This window comes from Leptonotus elevatus, chromosome 1 (genome assembly GCF_054856555.1).
Source record: "Leptonotus elevatus isolate MCC_2025b chromosome 1, RoL_Lele_1.0, whole genome shotgun sequence".
NCBI classification, from domain to species: domain Eukaryota; kingdom Metazoa; phylum Chordata; class Actinopteri; order Syngnathiformes; family Syngnathidae; genus Leptonotus; species Leptonotus elevatus.
The window spans coordinates 45412404-45433481 of NC_141239.1; the positions used below are offsets into that span (position 1 = coordinate 45412404).

General features: G+C 42.9%; 1 protein-coding gene across 12 annotated transcripts in view; it reads left to right on the top strand.

Annotated features, from left to right (window-relative positions):
* cacna1aa (calcium channel, voltage-dependent, P/Q type, alpha 1A subunit, a) overlaps nt 1-20721 on the top strand; it is an 80126-nt gene extending 59405 nt beyond the window's left edge. For 3 of the 12 annotated variants that reach the window (XM_086088015.1, XM_086088502.1, XM_086088678.1), the window contains 10 exons: nt 4264-4378; nt 4588-4695; nt 5885-5988; nt 7568-7683; nt 7754-7874; nt 8648-8761; nt 9704-9742; nt 13026-13242; nt 15064-15323; nt 16410-20721. In XM_086088015.1, coding sequence (XP_085944141.1) covers nt 4264-4378; nt 4588-4695; nt 5885-5988; nt 7568-7683; nt 7754-7874; nt 8648-8761; nt 9704-9742; nt 13026-13242; nt 15064-15323; nt 16410-17180 — 1965 coding nt within the window. In that variant the 3' untranslated portion in view covers nt 17181-20721. Of the gene's footprint in view, nt 1-1648; nt 1746-4263; nt 4379-4587; nt 4696-5884; nt 5989-7567; nt 7684-7753; nt 7875-8647; nt 8762-9703; nt 9743-13025; nt 13243-15063; nt 15324-16409 lie in introns of all 12 variants that reach the window. The other 9 variants (XM_086088101.1, XM_086088241.1, XM_086088941.1 and 6 more) reach the window with 9 other exon arrangements.
* The last annotated feature ends 357 nt before the right edge of the window (nt 20722-21078 follow it).

Sequence of the window (21078 nt, forward strand, 5' to 3'; positions counted from 1 at the left end):
GGGGGTTTGGGGAAAGACAGAAACTGCATTGACACCCTTTCCTCCTCCTCCTCCTCCTCCTCCTCCTACTCCCTTCCCATGTGAGCAGGAGTGGCTTGGTGCCTGCTGTCAAGCTCTGCCCTGCTCTTCTGTGCAAACGAGTACATGTACACATACACATGCTCACCAAAGCGCTCTTAGTAGGAAATGACGTACTGCAATTACAAAATTACAACTACTAATCAATTTCCATTTTAGCCCTATAAAGCCAAACGTATCATATTAAATACAAGACATTTTGAGACCTCTATTTCATGGGTATAATATTTTTTCCCCATTAAAACCCTCACCTATATGATCTGTCACATGCATTGCACGGATAGAGGGCAGTACCCCCAGCTTGCAAGATCGCCCCAATTGAGAGAGAGACGCCTATACTTACGTGCCTGGAGAACCCACGGGGTCAAATTTGACCCCTATAAATTCTGCTACTCAAATAACAAAGACTTTTCTTTCTTTTTTTACAAATATAACTTCAAAAGTCCAGAGTGCCACTTCTGACCCCTGCATGGGGTCATCTAGTGGATGAATATTGCACTTACATGAGCCAGAGTGGTGGTGACAAGATGGCTGGCAACATGGCAATTTTGTTGAGCTGGAAATCAATCCAAACAAAACCATCTTCTCAGCAAACCATCAGATGGTAAAATTGTGTGTTTTTTTTTGTTAATCTATTTCATATCATGTTGCAGAATGCCTAGGAGTATGTTTTATATATATATATTGATAAATTAGCAACTCTGAGCTAGTTTAAAAAAATGGGTTAAAATTGAAAAAACATATTTTGGTGTTCAGTGAACTTATAGCAGTCATTTAATGTATAATTCATAATTTTCCAAAGAAGAAAAGGGTTCTTGGGTTAATGTAAGGTAATATGTTTGATATGTCTGTTTATTATTATAAATGTATGAATTTAAAGCATTGTGACCGGATGTATCAAATATGACACAAATCAAAAGTTATATGTAGTAGTAGATTTTCAACAACAAAAAATGTGCTTGTTCAAAAGGGACAATAAATGCTCTATTTCATGGTTCAGGCTTTATAGGGTTAAAACATCCCTCAATTTTTGGTATCATGCGTGTAGCTCGGGCTCGAATCCCAGTTAGTCCCTGGGACGGCATGGTGGGCATGTGTTGGAAATATTTTCACATGCTAAATGTCCTTCAGATTCAAATGACTTAGGAGAAAGTTCAGTCAAGTCACCCAATGTGTTTGTTTTCTGATCACAGTTGCAATAAATGAAATCCTGCTAAACTCTCACAAGAATGCACCACATGTATACACAAACAGGTCACATACTGCATATTGTCTTTTGATACTTAAGAGATATATATATATTTTTTTTTTTTTACATTCTCAGTAACCTGTAAGCGATACTAGTATAGCTCAGAGAGAAGCCTCATCAAGGCCACAGTGTCTTCAAATCAGCCCAATAACCTTGTCTTTCTTTTTTTTTCTTTTGGTATTTCTCTCACTCTCTCCTTCACACCATTGCTAACTTTATCCCCATTTCCAAACGCCCATCCCTCTGCCTTCCCTCTCTTTGCTTTCCTCCATCTCTTCTATCTCTTGGTTAACGGGTTGGTGGCACTGGCTGATGGTGCAGTGGCAGGATCAGTTGCAGGCAAATGTATGACATGCTGAGGCACATGTGTCCTCCACTAGGCCTCGGGAAGAGGTGTCCTGCACGGGTGGCCTACAAGGTTAGAGAGGACCCCACCCGGGATGAACGGGTGTGGGCGAGGGTGGGGTTTTAGAAGGTGCTAGTAAGATGTCAACATGGTGTAATTTTTACTGGTGTTGTTTGTTTGGTTATATTTCTATTTTTTTTTTTTTCTGTTTTGTGGAAAGTGGGGGCGAGCTGGTCGTCGTTGTGGTTGTTGTGTGGCAGTGTGGAAAAATTGGGTGGAGGTAGGAAGGCAAATAGGGCGAGGTGGGTGAGACAAGGGATGCTTATCCACAGGAAGGAACGAAAGGAGGGACCTTCTCAGCTCGTTTGCACCATGTGCCTTAGACACACTTGCTGTACACAATTTGCGATTTGTCTAACTGTGTACAGAAGCCCGAGTAGACTATGTGAGCAAAAGTATTGCAATGACACTCCATCCCCCGACAGACACGCATCCCGCATACACAGTAGCATGCATGTGCAGCAGTGCTTGGAAAGTCCGCCAGACTTCTGTCCTCTGACTCGTTCCTTCCTGTGGATGGGGCCAACACATTCATACATGCACACAAATGCAAAGAATGAGGCCACACGCACCCACGCAGAGGCAGTATGTGTTCTTTGCTATGGTAGAGAGAGCAGAAGGGCTTGTGTCAGTGATGTGTTTTCCTCCGAGAGCCTTTGGTTGCCATACAGAAGCCGTTCTTTTTCTGTCACCCTTCATGTAGCAGCGCTGAGCCCCCAAGCTGCCTTTTTTTCCTCTCTTTTTTTTTCTATCTGCAAGTCCAATCTTCTCTTTGTCCTTTGGTTCTGTCGTCAATGCAGTTCTATTCTGTTTCCAGCCCCCTCCGCTCCTCCTCCTGCTCCTCCACATCTCTGCATAACCCCTCCCAGCACTTCACCTGCCCTCTGCATGGCCCATCAGCACTACTGCCATTTCCATCCAACGCGCCACTCCAAATAATCTGCACAAGCACATTTATTGTCATCATAGAAATATACAATAACTCAAAGGTGACACTGTGATCCGCTTCATCAGTACGATAGAAAGATGAAATGACATCATCGCCAGTATACATTGCTTTAACCAAGACCTGGCTTAACAGCGTCATGCAAGTATTGACATTCGTTTTCATTTGGCTCCATTCAAATGGGATGAAATTTACACAAACATCTTGAAATACTGGTTTGGTTGAAAGCGATCAATCCATGGCGCTATTTGAACCAGATCACTTTTGTTGCGAGTCCCCTTTGTTACCCTTATGGTTACGCTTGCCAAATGATCTACTTAAAAGCCTCCTCCCTGAACTGCACCTTAGACCCGAAACTCTCCCTGCCCAATAATGCTAAAAAGCCTTGCATGCACATTTGATTTTCATTTCATAAGCAAAGCATGAGCCAAATGGAAACCCTGTAACCTTCCAGCCAGTCCCGTACCACCCAGAACAATGAGCCATCCAGTATAGCTCAGCTTCATTTCTCAGACTTAATGGGAGACCGCAGGGTCTTCAGGCAGGACCGTTTTCTGAGCGACACGGCCAACTGGTGCTATTCCGTCTGCTTTTGCGTTCCCTGATCAGTTTGACTCACTTTCTCTATCGACACGCATACACTAACGCTCCACCTACAATTTTTTCCATCTCCATCATACTGTATCTTTTGGCTTTAGCGCGCCCCCCTTTTGACTGTTGCATCGTGACATTTAAGACTCGTGACACATCTTTGCTTCCCCCCCCCCCCCACCATCTTTTCCGCAGAATGCTGCTCTCTCTCACCTATTAACCCTCAAAGTCCGTGCTCATTTATCCACACATAGGACACCAAAGTTATAGCAACAGAGCCATCAGGCTCTACGTATCTTCAAATTGTCTCCAGTAGCTAATATATGAAACAAACTCATTTTAATGTTACCTCACATGGGACGCTTTCTGTGTACGGCTGCGCAGCTGCTTGTCCTGTGAGGCATATCGTGTGTGCGTTGCATGCTTGCATGGGGGTGGGGAAATGTGGTTAGCGGGGAGTTGACATTTGAAAATGTACTTGCATACGATGCATGGTTGGCTGCATGTCTAGGTGGTCGCCGTCTTCCTGTTACCAAACACACACAAAGTGGTTGTCGTGTGAGTTGGTGTTGGTCTTTCTGTATCTTACCGTGTCAAGCAACAAGGCCTCTAATGGAACGAACCAATAAGCAGAAACCAAAGTGCACTCCCTTTTCCCCGCAAGATGTCTCTCACTTGATTTTGGTTTATTGGTTCAGGACAGGCCTCTGTTGTGAACCTCCAATCCCTATTTTAGGAGCTGTGGGTAACAGAAGTCACTATCCTCCAATAGCATGGTCTTCACAATTATTATTATTTTTATCATGTTACAAAATTGTGGCTCCTTGTGGCAGTAACTTTCCCATTTTTGAGTCAAACTCACGACAGATGTTATGCACAGCTCCTTTACCCCACCTTTTAGCCCCTCCCCAATCCCCTCCACCTTGTCACTTGGAGGTTCCGCAAACATTTCCAACCATATTTGTTCCTCAACCTGACTGACCCTCCCCACAGAGACTGCTCCGCATGGATCTACCCGTGGCTGACGACAACACGGTCCATTTTAACTCCACTCTCATGGCTTTGATCCGCACGGCGCTGGACATCAAGATAGCCAAGATTTCTGAAGGTGCAGAAAATCCCTCTTAATCTTCTTTGGACCAATTGTCAGCAGTTGTTTTACTCCAAAACGACAGCTTCATAATCATGCTGATGCTACTGCAGAATCCTTGCGATTATAATCCGGCAACATGAATTTCATAATAGACAGTGTTTATTCGTTTTTAGCACTAATTGCTTTTGAGCTTCAGAGTATTTTCCGTTGCTTCTACTTCCCAGGTGGTATTGACAAGCACCAGATGGATGCAGAGTTGAGGAAAGAGATGATGGCAATCTGGCCCAATCTCTCCCAGAAGCATCTGGACTTGCTGGTCACTCCCCACAAGTGTAAGTTGCAGTGTACGAGGGCGCGCGACGTGGCCTGGCTGCAGCCGCCCCGCGCCACCGACGTTCTCCGACGTTGTTTCTCGTCCACGCCACCTGAGGATCGCTTCTTTCTGCCAGTCTCTCTTCACTGCTGCACCCTCTGATACAGCTGGCACACAACAGTAGCAGAAAGTGCACACACCTAACCAGGCTACCAACACCACAGCCTAAAATCAGAGGGTGCCTTTCTATAGAGCAACTCTCTATAGGTGTCTTTTCACTACAGGGACAGTCACAGTTGTGCATACATACAATACTGAACAATAAGGTTATTCCCATCAAATGATAAAAATGTGACGCAAAAGCACTTTTCTGGTGGTTTGTTGAATGCATGCTGTTTATCAGTATGCAGTGATGCCTTGAGATACCAGCGACAAGTTGTGTATTAAAAACAACTTGCTATCTTATTGCTAATGCGTAATGGGGGACCACCATAGGCAAGCTAACACATAGCATCTCTATTGTGGTGTTATATCACTTGAAGCGCTAATTGTACACCAAGGGTGGAGCAAATCATGTAGACAGACAATATAGCAATACTCACAGTCACTTATACTTTACCTTCTATGAAAAAGGACTAATAATGACTGTATTATACTGCCCCAAATGGCCAACGAGTATGCAACAGAAGAAGCTGCAATTATTTTTTTAATGTTTAATTATTTCAATTCTATTTAATCATATTATTACTGTGTGTTTTAATTAACTGCAAAGTGCTATTTTTCTTGACACATTTGGGGAAAGTTGATGCAAGATACGACTTTTTGGAGGTACGAGTGGATTCCCGGAATGAATTCAACTCATCTCAAGGCACCACTGTAGTTATAAAACCAATAAAAAGAAAAGAAAACACGTCGCCAAAGTCCAAAGGCTCAGTTGCAACTTCGTTAAGTGCTTATTTTCCTACTTTGTATAGCACATCGCAAGGATGTGATATTCCTGCTGCTGTAAAAAAGAAAAAAGAAAAAGAAAAAAAAGATCTGCCTGTGAAAAGACATTTTGCTCAATGTCCGTGTATTTGTATTTGTGGCGTTTGTGAAAGTACTTGTGCGTTTGTTGGTGTGCACGTCTCACCCTTCTCTACCATTCCTGGCGCTCAGGGTCCATACCAAAGGGTCTAATCTTGCAGGGTAACTTGTCATTCTCTCAGCAGCGACAGACCTGACAGTTGGCAAAATTTATGCTGCCATGATGATCATGGAGTATTACCGGCAGAGCAAGAGCAAGCGCTCGCAGGCACTCCGGGATGAGCAGGTAATGCATGTCTGTTAGCAGAGCAAGATAGCCACAAAGCGTCTTCATGTTGTCACACACACGCACGCACGCACGCACGCACGCACGCACGCCCAGGCTGGGTCTACAGTATGTGCTGTTGTGGAATCAAAATAACATTTCATAAAAAGGAAAATGGGACAAGTTGAAATTTAGTCGGATTGTGTTCATATTTACAGTGAAATATTTACCTGTAAACACCACCGCAATAGATTTGAAATAAAACAAACAAGATGTGCTTTAACTGCAGACCAGTGTAAGAATTACAACAGTTTGTATAAATGCCAGCCATTTTTTAAGCGACCAAAAGTAATGGGACAATTGGCTGCTCTGCTCTTGCATATCGGCATATATGGTCGCCAGTGGAATCGTTTCCCTTGCATTTCTCTACTGCCTAAAAGCAAGTGTTTTGGGCAAGATTATCTACATGCTGATGTTGTGTCATATATTTCAGAATTCATTGCACGCCATTTCATAATGTCAATGGCCCAAATCATAATGCGAAAGCAACTGTCCATGCATTCCTATTTTTACAATTTTACTCTGTTTGACTGCCAAGGATTTGCATCCAAGTATCAAAAAATGCAAGTTTGATTTATGATTATTAAATTACTTTTGGTACCATTTAAAATTGGGAGGAGTGTATACAAACTGTTACAAACAATATGTAAATCCCCTCAATTTAAAGCTGAAAGTATGTTGTTAAAGTAAGTTAAAGTTCCAATCCATTGCGGTGGTGTTTAGAGCCAAAAAGATGAGAACGTGTCACAGTCCCAATATTTATGGACTTGACTTTTGTCAACGTTTGAAAGCGCTTCCTTGTTGTCGACATAACAATGCTGCCATCTGCTGCTTAAAAGCTGTCCCTTTTCTCTATTAACTGTCTTTAATTGAATTTATTTTTTGACTCTGTGACAGAATTTCTCTAAATTCTCATAAAGTTTCTGCAGATATTTTTGGTTATTAAGGTCAATTGTGTCACCAAGGATTCCAACTTCCCTGGAATTTCATGAGCCAGAAAAAAAAATTGTTTTTACTTTGGGCTTAGAGTATTTTTAAGGCATGCATTTAAGTAATGTCCATTTTTAATGGTCTTATTTTTAATCTGTGTTACTACACTGCACTACAGTACAGTATAAAGTATAGCAGCATACTGTACCTCCACTTTTCATATGAAATGTCCCATCCGTTGCATTTATTAGTTTTTATATAAGTGCTGTAGGCCTGCCACGAATATTTTTGATTGCACCTTTTGACATATTTACGAATAATGTTTGAAAAATCAATTTTCCCTGCACTTCCTACCTCCATGGCCGTATTTGCTTTGATTGTTCCCGCATCTCTGCCTTGGTATATAATGCATCGCCTGAAACCGACAAAATGTAGCCTGCCTGTTATTTGGTATAATGACTGCGTAACCTCGTGTCGTGGACCCAGTAAAGGGTATGTTTGGATGCCAGCAGACCCCACCCCTCCGGTCCTGCTTTGCTCCTTTCCATGCCCCATTTCCCTGTCGGTCTGCCTGATATCCGGCGATGGCCATGTCGTATATCTTACACAGAATCGAACGACATTACTGTTTCAGCGCGTGGAACCGCCTTCCCCCACCCAAGACGGGGGTCCGGGCCTCAACAATGCCCTCCCTCCACCTGAGACTACAGAGACAATGAGCAGCCTGTGAGTCTGGATTCTGACGGCGCGTGAAGGAGGATACGTGTGTGTTTGACAGTGTGTATTTGTGCGGCAGCCCGGTGGAAGGGGGGGTCCCCGAGAGCCACTCATGGGTCACAGCTCGTGCTCAGGAGATGTCCCAAAAGGTCGGAAGCTGGAGCCCTGAAGATGGCTTGGGAAGCATGACCACCTCCCAGGTAGGGAGATCACACGCACTCAGCAATGCGAGCTGGATGACACACACATGCATCAAACATCCGAAATCTCGTGCCCAGTCACCATTTGTTACGCCACCACTTTCGCAAGAAATCCCAAAGAAGAGTTCTATTCCTCATCAGGAGCGGGCGCAGTTGTGCCAAACCGCTGCTCCTCAACGTCATAATTTTCTCCATCAATCATGAGCACCTGAGAAACCTGTCTGCAGTTTTTCATATAGCAATGTGAAACTTTTTTTCTGGCTGGTAGGTGTTCTTCCAAGAATATTCCCATTCATTTTGGTTAGAATACAAACATTGATGAGGTCATAACTCAAAATGGATCTTTGACGTCTATAATCGTCAATGGCAGTTAATGAGTTAAAAAAACATATATTTATAATTATCAATGGTTAGCAGTGCTTTACACATTATTTGACCACCACCCAATATAGGGTAGCCATAGCTAGCCTAAATTAATTCATGTATTTCTTTTAGGATTATGTAACGGTTAATAGACCAGTATTTATTCTTATTTTTTTATATTGACATTTTTTTTGAAGATAGTCTACTGGAAGTACAAATCAAGTTGTAAATGGGAAGGCTGGTCATTGTACTCATCTGATCCTCTCATTGACTACATTCCTGTGTAAGACCCTTGGTTCTCTGCCTCTGTGGATAACCCCCCCCCCCCCCAACCTCTTCCCACCACCTGTACCTCCCCGATGTCTTGGCAGCCAGCCACAACATCTCCTGCTCTCCTGCTCTGTTTGCAGACGGTAGAGATGAGAGAGATGGGGCAGGATGGTTACTCGGATACTGAGCACTTTCCACCAATGGAAGGCCACGGCAGGGCCGCTTCCATGCCCCGCCTACCAGGCGACAACCAAGTGAGCAGCATTGTCACCTCTCCAACCTCCCCCCCCCCCCCCCCCTCCTCATTCTGTCTCTGATCATAAAATCTTTGCTAAATGATTAATTGCTGTGGTTCGTGGCTTCGAACGTTTGAAATGAGACGGATCAAACAAGACTCAACGTCGTCCGGCTTAAATATTGAATCTTTTTGCCGGGATGTTTATTTCTGACTCTAAAGAACCACAGCAAGGCAAAGTCCCGAACTTCCTGTTGGTGTCCTTCCTTCCTTCCTCTCACGTCTTCGCTTGCATGTGATCGTCTTTCTTTTCATCCACCACCTTCATACATTTTGTGCTGTTTCACTGGTGAGTGCTCTGGTTGTCAACGCACAAAACACAATGTGCACATATCGAATCCAAATACGTAGTCAGACCCTGATTTCGATTTGCTTTCATCTTCTTGTTACTATGGCTCTACTAAACTTCAAGTTGTTTTTTTTCGCTACGTGTGTGTGCGTGTGTATGATGGAGTTTGTTCTGCTTTTGTCAGACTATCGTAGTGTGTGTGTGTGTGTGTGTGTGTGAGAGAGTGTGTGTATATCTTGTACTGTATATTTTATCATTGCTTTTTGTGACCATGGCGTCAATTGGGCTTTTTCCTCTGCGACTGTCAATAATTCACTGTTTTGATGTCTTTCACCTGCCGTGTGTGGTAAGTGTTTCTCCTCCTTCACTGCTGCTTCGGTGTTTAATTGGACCTTCTTCCTGTGTCTATTTGAGTTGCGCCTACAACTACACGATTGCCCCCTCTATCTTCTTTCTCCTCCATTGTGAATCTATTCATCTTTATTATTGGTCTCCCGTCCCCCATGCTCCTCTGTTGTCCTGGTTCTGCTTCATTTGTGGCTCTGTGCGTGTGCGTGCGTGTGCGTGCGTGTGTCTGTGTGTATGTTTTGTGTGTTTTCTCTGTGCTCACAGAAGCGGAGGAAGGGGAAGCAGCGTGGCAGTCACCTCAGTGTATGTACCCTGTCTTCCCTGTCTTGTTTTTCCCGCTCGTCTCAGCTCCTCTCTGTCACTCTGGCTTGGTCTTAAGACGCTTTCCCACCAAGATTTGCAATTTGGTTCAATTCGGAATAAGTTGCTTGCTTTTCCATTGTGGAGAATTCCTGCTGCTGTCGTACATTATCAAAATGTTTGAGCTGGAGCTGGCAAACGATTACATTCACATCTTAGAATTTGGATTAATCATGATTAATTGCTTCGATAAAAAGGCTTTTTAATCAACATTTTTGCCCACCAAATTTAAAGAGCACCTGTTATGTGTTAATTCTTTCGGCGTTTAACTTTATGAGGACGTCTCCGCCATTTTTTTGATCCACTGCTCATGCTCATCCTCCTCTTTTTCTAATCAGTTTATTATTTGCGTAACTCAAAATGGAAAAGAAAATGACCACCGATTGTTTGACATGAAAATAAATGTTTCACTTCAATCAATGCATGTAGTTATATTTATTGCCAAAACCTGTGCTACTTTTAATGTAACCATCCGCTGTCAGCTAAAAGATCATTTGCAGTCAAAATTAATAGTGCGATAAATCTGAGTAATGCAATCATTTTTTTGTGATTAATTAATTCGTTTTACTTTGACAACCCTAAACTAGACACATGTAGTCCATTAATTGGTAGATTGAACTGTACCATTTAAGTCTGATGCCGAACCACACTTGGACTGGATCGTCGCAAAAAAAATAAAAAATAAATACAGTTGAGTATATTGTAAATTCCTACTTTTATTAAACATTTTGAATGGCAATCAAATATTTTCACCTGATCTTCCCAAATTCTCCAGTATAAATGCTTTGATTATATTAATACGTACATAACACAAGGACTAGTGAGGACTAGTACGCGGTACATTTGATTAAGACAAGCGTTTGTCCAAATGTCATCAATTTGGTCTTCTTCAGCATGAGCTCACCCGGTGACCCGTTGACAAGTGATCCTCGCCTCTTGAGCTACTTGGCTGGATGTAGATTTGCAGCACGTTGCCTCTTGCCATTAACAACGGTGCCACTTACAAACTGATGGGATCTCATTCTACTGCTGTTTGTTCTATCTTTGTCTATGCCTCCTTGCCAGTGTGTTTTATGTCTCCATTCATACCTGCCTCCTTGCATGCTGATATGTATTGACTGTGAGCGGGCGTGTGTTCATGGGAGCATGTTGCGTGTGAGATGAGGAGAAACGTGAGAGGAAATGTTTCGATTGTTCGTGCTGCTACAACGAGGTGGTCAAATATTATGGTGCTTAACATATGTACACTATATGGACACCATTTATCCATTTGGACAATTCTTCACTTCTAACTTTGTGGCAACAGTTTCAGAAAGCCCCGCCCCCCTCCCCATTTGTGTGACCCCAGTAAGGTTCATAAAGGCACGGTTGGGTGACTTTGGTGTGAAAGAACACTACATCAATCACCTTTTGGGATGAACGAGAACAGCTTGTTAGCTCGGTCACCTCATAAATGTTCATCGAGATCAGTAGAAGAAAATTCCTACGGCCACCCTGCAACAAATCGGGGAAAGTCTTCATACTCCGCCATCTGACGTTGATCTGGTTATGCAACAGTCCTGACATAATTAATGGCAGGCCCGGTTTATGTTCGGAATTTGACTCAATTGGTTGACCTCTATGATAGTGATGGGAGTAGGGAATGAGTCACAGATTTGTATTTTCCACTCCCCGTAACATCCTCACCAGGGGCCTCATTTATAAAAACTGTGCGTGAGCGCCTGCGTAGAAAAGTACTTACGAACGAAACCCAAACTTAACGTACGCAGAAAAAAATGGAGATTTATAAAACCATTCATAGACACGCACATACGCACACCTGCACGCAATTTCCCTTTATAAATGCCGCTTGTCCCAACCAGTGTGCGCAGCTGATTCAACGCCGTAAGTCTGCCTATTTCCCCCATATTAGGAAATGCAAATCTACTCATTAATGGATTTGCATATTCATAAGCAGCACGTGACGGCGATCATCAAATCAAAAACAATGGATGACGGACAGAAAGAAAGAAGGCTAACTTCACCATGATGTAGGCTACATTGAATTTTTGTTTGAATAATAATGATAAAAAAACATTTAAAAAAAAATACAAAGATGTACATTATGAAATCTTCAATGCAGTGGTCGCAGGGCGCACAGCAACAAAATAGAAAAGAAAGAAAAGAAAAAATACAATAATAATAATAATAATAGTTTGGTACGATACAAAGGTGAGCATAAAGAAATAATTATTATTGTCTTTACTTAATGCATTATAGGGAAATTGAGTTGTCACAGCAGAGGCAAAAATTAGGCGATCAATAGGCCGCCTCATTATTGTTATTATTATTAGTATATATTATTATTCCCCATGTGTTGCTTATGGATCTTCATTAAACATCACCACGGCTGTGTGAACTGCTTATGACAGACTTTATTGACGCATTTCTTTCCTTTATTTATTTATTTATTTATTTATTTGCAGGACAAAGCGTCACGCTCCATAGCAAAGATGCTTGCACCTGACTGTATTCGAGCTCATTTTTATCCGTATGGTCTTGTGTCAATGTCATCGTTTTATGTAGCCTTTTACACTGCAATGACATTTGCGTTTTTTATAAATACCAACTTTGGCGCAGAAATGTTCGTACGCAAAGTTTTGGCCTCGTTTTCGATTGTACGCAAGCTTTATAAATGAGGCGCCAGGTCTCCCAATACTTTTGTCCATATAGTGTACTTTACAAACCAACTTTGTTGGCAACTTGGGCACTATTTGGCTTTGTCCCGCTGTCTTGATCCAAGGGTCGAGTACACAGGCAAGCCTCTACGTGCCTGCATGGCCACATGCACAGAGCAGAGGAATACTGGAGTTTCCTACAGCCTGGAATGTGCCATGTTCAGGGGGGTTATGGGCAACCAGGATGGACTAATGATGCAAGTCATACTGACCATTCTATGCCTTATTTGTTTGTTTTACAATTTACAGAAGCATGACGGCATGGCTGTTTACCATCATCTCAGATTTTCTGATTTGATATTTAGCGCATTCCTTCCCTCCAAGCTTTTCACAATGTTGTGAAGTGGCTTGACTGGAATATTTGAAAGTTGGAGCCAATTGTGTATTACGTTTAAAAATAGATCACGATCAAACACATGCATACATAAACACTCGTGCGGTGTCGACTATTAAAAAAACACCACGAGAGTCGATCTCCCAGCATGTGTCCCTCCTTGTTTCTCCCGCAGACCATCAGCGACAACAGCCCCATGAAGCGCTCGGCCTCATCGTTAGGTCACAGCAGGTCAGGACGTGGCAGCAGGGACAAAGGAGGCCCAGATGCCTACAACATGGAGCGTGTAATACCCGAGGAAGGTCGGGCATCCAGGCACGGGCACAAAAGGAAAGAGCGCAGTCATCGTGCCTCCGAGAGGTCACTGAGTCGCTACATGGAGGCGGACGCAGGTTGGAGGCGTCACAGACACACACAGGCACACACACATTCGTGAATGTCATATTTTGATAAGGGCAAACAAATGTATGATTGCCATAAGGTGCCTTAAGACTTTCACATTTCACCACACGAAATCTGAAATAATAATAATAATAATAGGGCATACTGTTATCATTTTAATAAAAGGGTGCAAAATCAGTCTGCCTGCGGCTAACCCAAATTCACGTGACCTTACCTGCGCCACAACTTAGACCACCTTCAAGCTGATCTAAAGTCTTGCCTACTAAAGATGCACCCTCAGTCCGCTGTAACGCCTCGTTAGACGCAGCATGGTCTACCAAATTCACAAGCATGGTAAACTAGACGTTCCCAGACACTAAAATGAAGACGTGTCCATTGTCTGTGAAAATATGGCCCTATGGAGTGGCTTGGTTGGGGCCCCCAAGCTCTATGGTGTAGTCTTACCTGAGGACGATAAAAAAATGTCCTGTCTTTATATGTCTCTAATATTTGTTTATTACATGCCTTTTATGCTTAAAAAATAAACATAGGATATAAATAAAATGAACTATGATCTACGACACTAACTGTGTGAGAATGATTGACAGCTACCCATCTACCGTTCCCATTAGCAAGAGTACTAAACAAAACAGACACTGTAATGGCATCAAAAGGAAGTTGTCTCAGTGGCGCGGAAAAACTAAAGAAAAAGAAAACTGAAGAACAAAAACGGTCAAGGGAGAAAGGTTGGCACTTGTTGGTGATGGATTGTTGGAGGGTAAACTCTATTTTATGTTTTTTTTTGCAAGTTTGTTTATTTATTTTGCTAGCCAGCTTGCTAGCTTCTGCCATTTATTTATATATGTTAACCTTCCCTTGATCAGCCCCTATTTTAACTAGTATAAAATGTAAATTATTGTAGAAAATGCTAAAAAGTGACAAATTTGTTATTGGGTACAAGCTTTAAAAAGACACTGTACAACACAATTTTTAATATGACAACGGATTAATTTTACTGTTATTAAAAATTTGGGGGAATATTCACTATATTAAAAATGTTGGGGTCTATTTGCTTGATAACCTAAATAACTATTTTAAGTTAGTTTGTTTTCCTTGTTGCACTTTAAAATTGAGTTTGTTTTGTTGTGTTTTATTTCAATTTAAAAAAAATAAAATTAACTGAAGATGTTTAATTTTAACTGTAGTCTGTTTTGCTCATAAAAATCTAATAGATTGTGGTATCGTAGGAGACCATCTAAAGGGTTAGGAATCTCTTCATTGTGTTTTGGCAAACTCTGCCCCCCCCCCCACCCCCAACAGTATCTTGCCTAGGGTCCCCATGAAGCTAGAAACGGCCCTGCTCTGCCCCCACTAATTGGAATAACGGCATTTTCACATTAGACAAATCCAAAAGACGGTTGAAAAATTCAACTCAACTTAATTTCAAAACCAAAGAGTCGCTTAATAAAACTTACAGGTATGACCTGTGTAGCAAATGCCTTATCAAAGCTGCAGCAAAAATACCTCATCAAATACAGTAAAAACTTTCATGTCATACTTTTACATTTTGTTAAATACTTTTTCTGAAAAACATGTTTTAGTCCAGCAAACAAAGGATGCCTTTTCTTTTTGGTCCCATTTTAAATCCATCGATGATGCTGTTAGCCTCATCCTAGCTAGCGCTAAGCTAGTTTGTCTATCTGGCATCCAAGTTTGAATACTGCCTTATTTGTATAATTATTATACTTTCATTGAATACAATATTTTCCATCAACTACTGTATACATTATTTGGATGCTATACTAATTCTCCACCGTCTGGTTTTGGCACAGACACGCAGTCAGGCGAGCCCATGTCCAGGGACAGGGATCGGGACAGAGATCGTGGCCGGTCCAAAGACCGCAAGCACCATCACCATCATCACCACCATCACGGTTCCGTGGACAAAGAGCATTATGCCGCCGAGCGAGGTGGCGAATACGCCCACAAGCATTCTCGTGACAGAGAGCCCGACAGGGAGAGGGAACGAGAACGGGACCCGCGATGGTCGCGATCCCCCAGCGAAGGTCGCGACTGCATCACACACAGACAGGTGGGCTTCTGGGTAATTTGATGATATCATTTTTTATTTTATTTTATATTATTACATTTGATTTTGGAGTTTTTGATTTCCTCATAATGATGATAAAACATTGGAGTCTGCTCACAATCTCAATCGGTTCGTGTGCATACACAAAAATATGCAAATCCAAGTAAATATTTGATCGTATCAATTCACTGGCTGATAGGAACCAATACAAGAGCTGCATAAAAAATTCTGCCTCGACAAAGATAATAATGTTCAATTTTGATTTAGAGAGGTGTTTAACAACGCGCTTATAAATGTAGAGAGCTAATATTTGCTGTTTTGCATCATGCAACCTACAATGACTAAATATAGTGTTGAATGAGTGCTCCTCTGACATCATCATTCAAAAGTGAGGATTATTGTCTTTGTAACAGATGTTTGCCTTTGCACGGGATCATTAGATTGTGCAGGGGCTGTTGAATGTACAGTATGTTGCAAAGATATCAGATGAGTCAGCAATAATTGATGCGAACGACTCAACAAATACGCATACTTATGGTACTGCATATTTGTTCACTGGAATGCCACATCCAATTTCCTCTCCCTCACTCCCTTTTCCTCCATCCCAACATCATTTACATCTGGTAAAAAAATAAAAGGAAATGTGAATGATGTATGCACTGCAACCCTTGATGCATCAAATTTACTTCTATAAACAGTAAGGCAGAATTAAATATAGAATGGTAATTCTTATATTTCCATTGTTGTGGCGGAAGTGAGTGGAGGTTCTGCAAAGTCGAACAGTATACGTTATAATACAAATGTACAGTAATTGCATGTACATATTTAATGTGTACCACAATGGATGCTCCAGAAATGAATCCTTTTTCCTCCTCTTCTTGTTTTCTCTCCTTTGCATGGCATGTCTTTTTCGTCACTGATACTTTACCTCACATCACTTGTGCTTTTCTTGTGCTTGTCTTCTTGTGTTTTTTTTTATAATACCTTCTTTCCTCCTTCTGGCTCTTCGTCTTCCATCTTTGACTCTACGTTCTGTCGTGGAATTTGTGGTTCGTGCTTTTTATTTGCTTTATTTCACTTTTCGTGTAGGGCAGTAGTTCGGTCAGCGGAAGCCCTGTTCCGTCAACCTCCGGAACGAGCACCCCGCGCCGGGGCCGCCGTCAGTTGCCTCAGACGCCGGCGACCCCCCGCCCCCACGTTACGTACTCCCCAGTGGTCCGTAAGGCCATGCCCCCGCAACCCGCAGGGCCTCAGGGGCGGGCCCCGGCCCCAGCGCCGCGCCGGTTATCTCCTGATGTCCCCCAAGGTCAGGTTCCTCTTGCTGGCGTCCCGCCGACCCACCACGGCGCGCCCCGCCAGGGACACCACCCCCCACTGCGCTGGGCGGACACAGATGGTGGATCCATAGAAGGGGACAGCTGCTTTTACAACCAAAACTACGTGCCCCACCACGAAGCACCCGCCCATGAGCCAGGCAGCAACCCCCACCCGCACCCCTTGGCCAGCCACCCACTGCCTCCTCCTCCCCAAGCGCAGCCACGCAACCTGCACCCCCTCCCCCCACCCCAGCCGCACCCCGTAAACAACCCCCACCCTCACCCTTTACCGCCGCACCCTCACCCGCAGCCAAACCGTACCTCTCCGAGGACCGTCCACCATGCGCCCCCTTCTACCGCTCCGCAGCCGCCAGTTCAGCGTCGCCTACCCAACGGTTATCGCTCTTCGTCACCTTCCACACATCTCCATGGACCCCAACATAGTGGGCCTCACAAGGTCCCACCCCCGGGGGGGCACCCTAGAGGACCCCGCAAGGGTCTGCATGAACCCTACTGCGAGAAGGAACAGGACGACTGGTGCTAGCCCCCGGGGGAGCGGGGAGCGACGTGGACTGACGTGATATCAGCCGGTCCTCGGAATGTCCCGGCATCACTGGGCTTGACCAGGTGTCAGGATGAAGGGATCGAATGAGGATAGGAAGCAAAAAATAAATAAATTGAGAAAGAGGTACCAAACGTGCATTGATGTCGCATTCATCACTTGGCAAGTGTCAAATTACAGACTGGGGGCACGCAAGTAGGAGGAGTCATTGGAAATTCTGCCTCTGGTCAAGAGCTACAGCCACTTACAAGATGTCAAGAGTTGCAACTCAAAAAAAACAAAACCATTTTTTTCTCTTCCTCAAGCTAACTTGAATTGTAGCTTGAAAGGAAGTCAAACCCAAACCCGCCCAGTCGCCTGTTGAATATTGATGAGTTTTATCATCTGTGTTTTTAAATACGAACCAACGTGATGACGAGCCCGCCGCCTTGTTTTGAGGCGAGAGGCTGCGGGTGCGAAAGTTGGGACGGCGACTCGGGTAGGCTGGAAACCGAGGATGTTGAGATCGCCCCTCCACCTGGAAACAGACGATGCACGCCATCCTCCGCCGCGATGAAGAAAAACAACGCGATGACGGGTTTAAGCACCAAAGCGGCTCTCTGCAGCATTTCTTCGGCTGCTTCTCCCGCTTCTTCTTCTTCTTCTTCTTCAAAACACGCAAGCTTGAATCTTCTGTTGCACCCCCACACAGCTTTTTTAAGACTTGTAAACCTTGTGTGATCCTGCATGAATGATCAAAAAAAAAAAAGAAGAAGAAAAGAATACTACAACAATGAGAATCTACTGTATGTAAGAGGGAGGGGCATTTTTCTTCCTGTTGTAGCCTGTAGCTTCCCGCCCTTTGGGTGGAAATGACCTTTATGTTTCTCTCTCTTTCTCCCCCTTTTTGACATTCCTCTCTTTATAACCTCATATTCACCCTAAAAGGTCATAGAGAGAAGTCACGTGTCATTGTAAGTAAGAAAAAAACAAAAGGACTTTTTTGCTTGCGTGTCTATGTTGTGTGCCAAATGCCTGCCACTCATACAGACGGAAATGCACTTTTTTCTTCTGAACTTTTCTAACAACGCTGATAATCTTTCAATGATCAAATGGCAAGCAGGGTAAAGTGGAAGTGGCAGCGTTCGTCTTTATTGGAAACGTTTCCGAGCTCTTCCTGACACTCCAGAAAGAGAAAGTGGTGGACAGAAAGGCGGAGAATGGAGAGAAACTCGTTGTTTTCTTCGACCATAATAAGGGAACGCATACATGACGTGTCATGACAGCTCAGCTAGCCATGCCCCGTTGCATCATGGGAGATCGACGTCCTTAGATGCCCAAAAGTATTTTTGCAGTGTAAGGCTACATTAGAACCTCCAAATTGACCACAATATATTCTGCGACTTCTAATTCTTTCAGTTAAAATTTTTAAAATATTTCCCAATAGAAATGAATAGAAATATTAATCTTCTCTAGCCTTCCTAAAAATAAAAATAAAAGAACAAAAACGGTATTGTTTTTTTAAATGACAAAAATAGCTCCCTATAAAAACCAAATAGGAATTACATAATATAATTTAAAAGAATAATTTGTATGGCCGTTGTGCTGCTGCCTGGCTTGACCACCAGGGGCAGTATAAGACAGTCAGACAGACAGTATTGTACATAGCCGTCTGTGCATACATCTCAGCATTTCGAAGAGGATAAAGAATTAATTACTGTGAATGTTGTTATACTGAGGGTCTAAATCTGTTGCTGCAGTTGTTGTTCAAATTTTTATTTATTTGTGTTTAGATGGCACTACATTCTACACACTGATCCTTTATAAGTTCATTTATGCGTTTTCCATCATGCATTAGTATTAGCACTGAGCTAGCAGACTAAAGGCTAAGCTACTGTATGTGCTTGTTTTAAAGATAGCGTCCGTTAGCCCACACAAAAAAATAATAATCTGCCTCCACTACCCTCTGTCTTGTTTGCTTGAACCCACACAGGCAAGTGAATTGACACGAGGTCACTCAAGGTCACATTCAGTTGCTGAAAAGATGCCCGGACTCTGTTATGGTCCAAGAAAACACCAACGCTTTGTCTCACTCACGTGTATATATTGGATTTCTTTCTGTTTCTACATGTGCCTCCAACGAAAACATTTTGCTGTCAGCATTCTTAGTGTAAGTGTTATTTTCCGTTTTACCTGGAGGCCGATCACTTATTGACCACAGAATGCAACCCAGAAAAAAAAATCAAAGACAAAAAAAAAAGGATAAACCTATCAGTGTCTTTCCAACCTCAGCGGAATGTCACGGATTTTTTCACAACACTTTGGAATGAGATTAACACACAAGGTATGTAGCGAGTACTTGTGGTTTGTGTGCGTGTGTGTGTGTGTGTGTGTGTGTGTGTGTGTGTGTGTGTGTGTGTGTGTGTGTGTGTGTGCGTGCGTGCGTGCGTGTGTGTGTGTGTGTGTGTGTGTGTGTGTGTGTGTGTGTGTGTGTGTGTGTGTGTGTGTGTGTGTGTGTGTGTACATGCGTGTGCGTGTGTGTGTGCATGCATGTATGTGAGAGGGAGTGACATTTTCCTTTTTTATTTTTTTTTATTGGTTGCATACATTTCTTTCTGCCTCGAAAAAAAATGTGGGTGTATGTTTGTGCTACTGTCTTTTGGTGTTTGTGCACCTCAACCCTTCACAACCCACATTCATTGTGGTGACATTTTTCTTTGGGTGGATATTATGACAAAAACAAAAAACAGTGTGCGTGGGTGCGATCGTGTGAGATGTAAAGCTCAGATCACTCGCTATCCTTTTTTTCTTTATTATTATTGTCGATGCTGCAGTGAAAGCCGCACTAATTACCACAAGTCTTCAAAAAGCAATGTAAAGCAGCAAATGAGAAGAAAATATTTTTTTGTTTTATAGAAATGTTTAAAAAAGTTTTAAAATATCTAGTTCAAGAACTGCATGTGCTATGTGCATGCCACACTGTGGGTTAACAGTCATCTTCAGGACATAAAAGAAAAACAGACTAATGAATTCATAGGTACGTATTGAAAAAAAAAAAAGATATATAAATAGATGTTTTTAAAAAAGCAACTTTTTTTTCTTCTATTTTTGAAAACAAAAAATACTACAAAAAAGGACCAAAAAAAAAAATAGGGGATCAAGACACAAAAGAGACTTTGGTGAGAGTCTTTTATCTTTTTTTTTTCCTGTTATGGGCTCGAGACACAACACAATGTTGAATGTTGAAGACACCACAGAATATGGAGAAAATGTAAATGTAAGAAAAGAAGTGCAGATCCAATGATGATGATGTGTTTTGTCAATATTTTTGTGTGGGGAGCGAGGTACCAAACTGGATCGTATTTGGCCGTGGAACCTCTGACCTCACGCTCACTCTCTCCTTTTCTCTCTATCCAACGCTGTCTCTCACACTCTTATCTCTCATCTCACTCTCAACCTGTCTCACCACGATTTCTACCAGTGCATTTTGTAATTCCAAACGGAACTCTTCCTAAAGAATAAAAAAAGAAAAACAGAGAATGCACACTGGCGTGTCTGGGAGTCATTTCTGGGCTGCAATGTGGCTTGGGATTTGTTTTTTTAAACGATTTCTTTATCAAAATGTTACTATGGGATAGATGCCACGAACTTCCGAGTTTTACATGTCAGCGCCGTTTCCGGCCACTCCTGGCCGCGTTCCAACACTCGCACCCCCACCCCTGCTCCCCCCAACTGCGCGCTCCCGCTCATAGGCGGGAGGTCGTCTCGGCTATCTGAAATGCTTCTGACACTGAGACGGACACTACACACTCGCAGCCTCGCACCCGTCGACGGGAACGTAAAAACCGAGGGGCACAAACGCGGAAGCGCAAGTACTTGGATGCGGCCCAGGCGTCGCAAA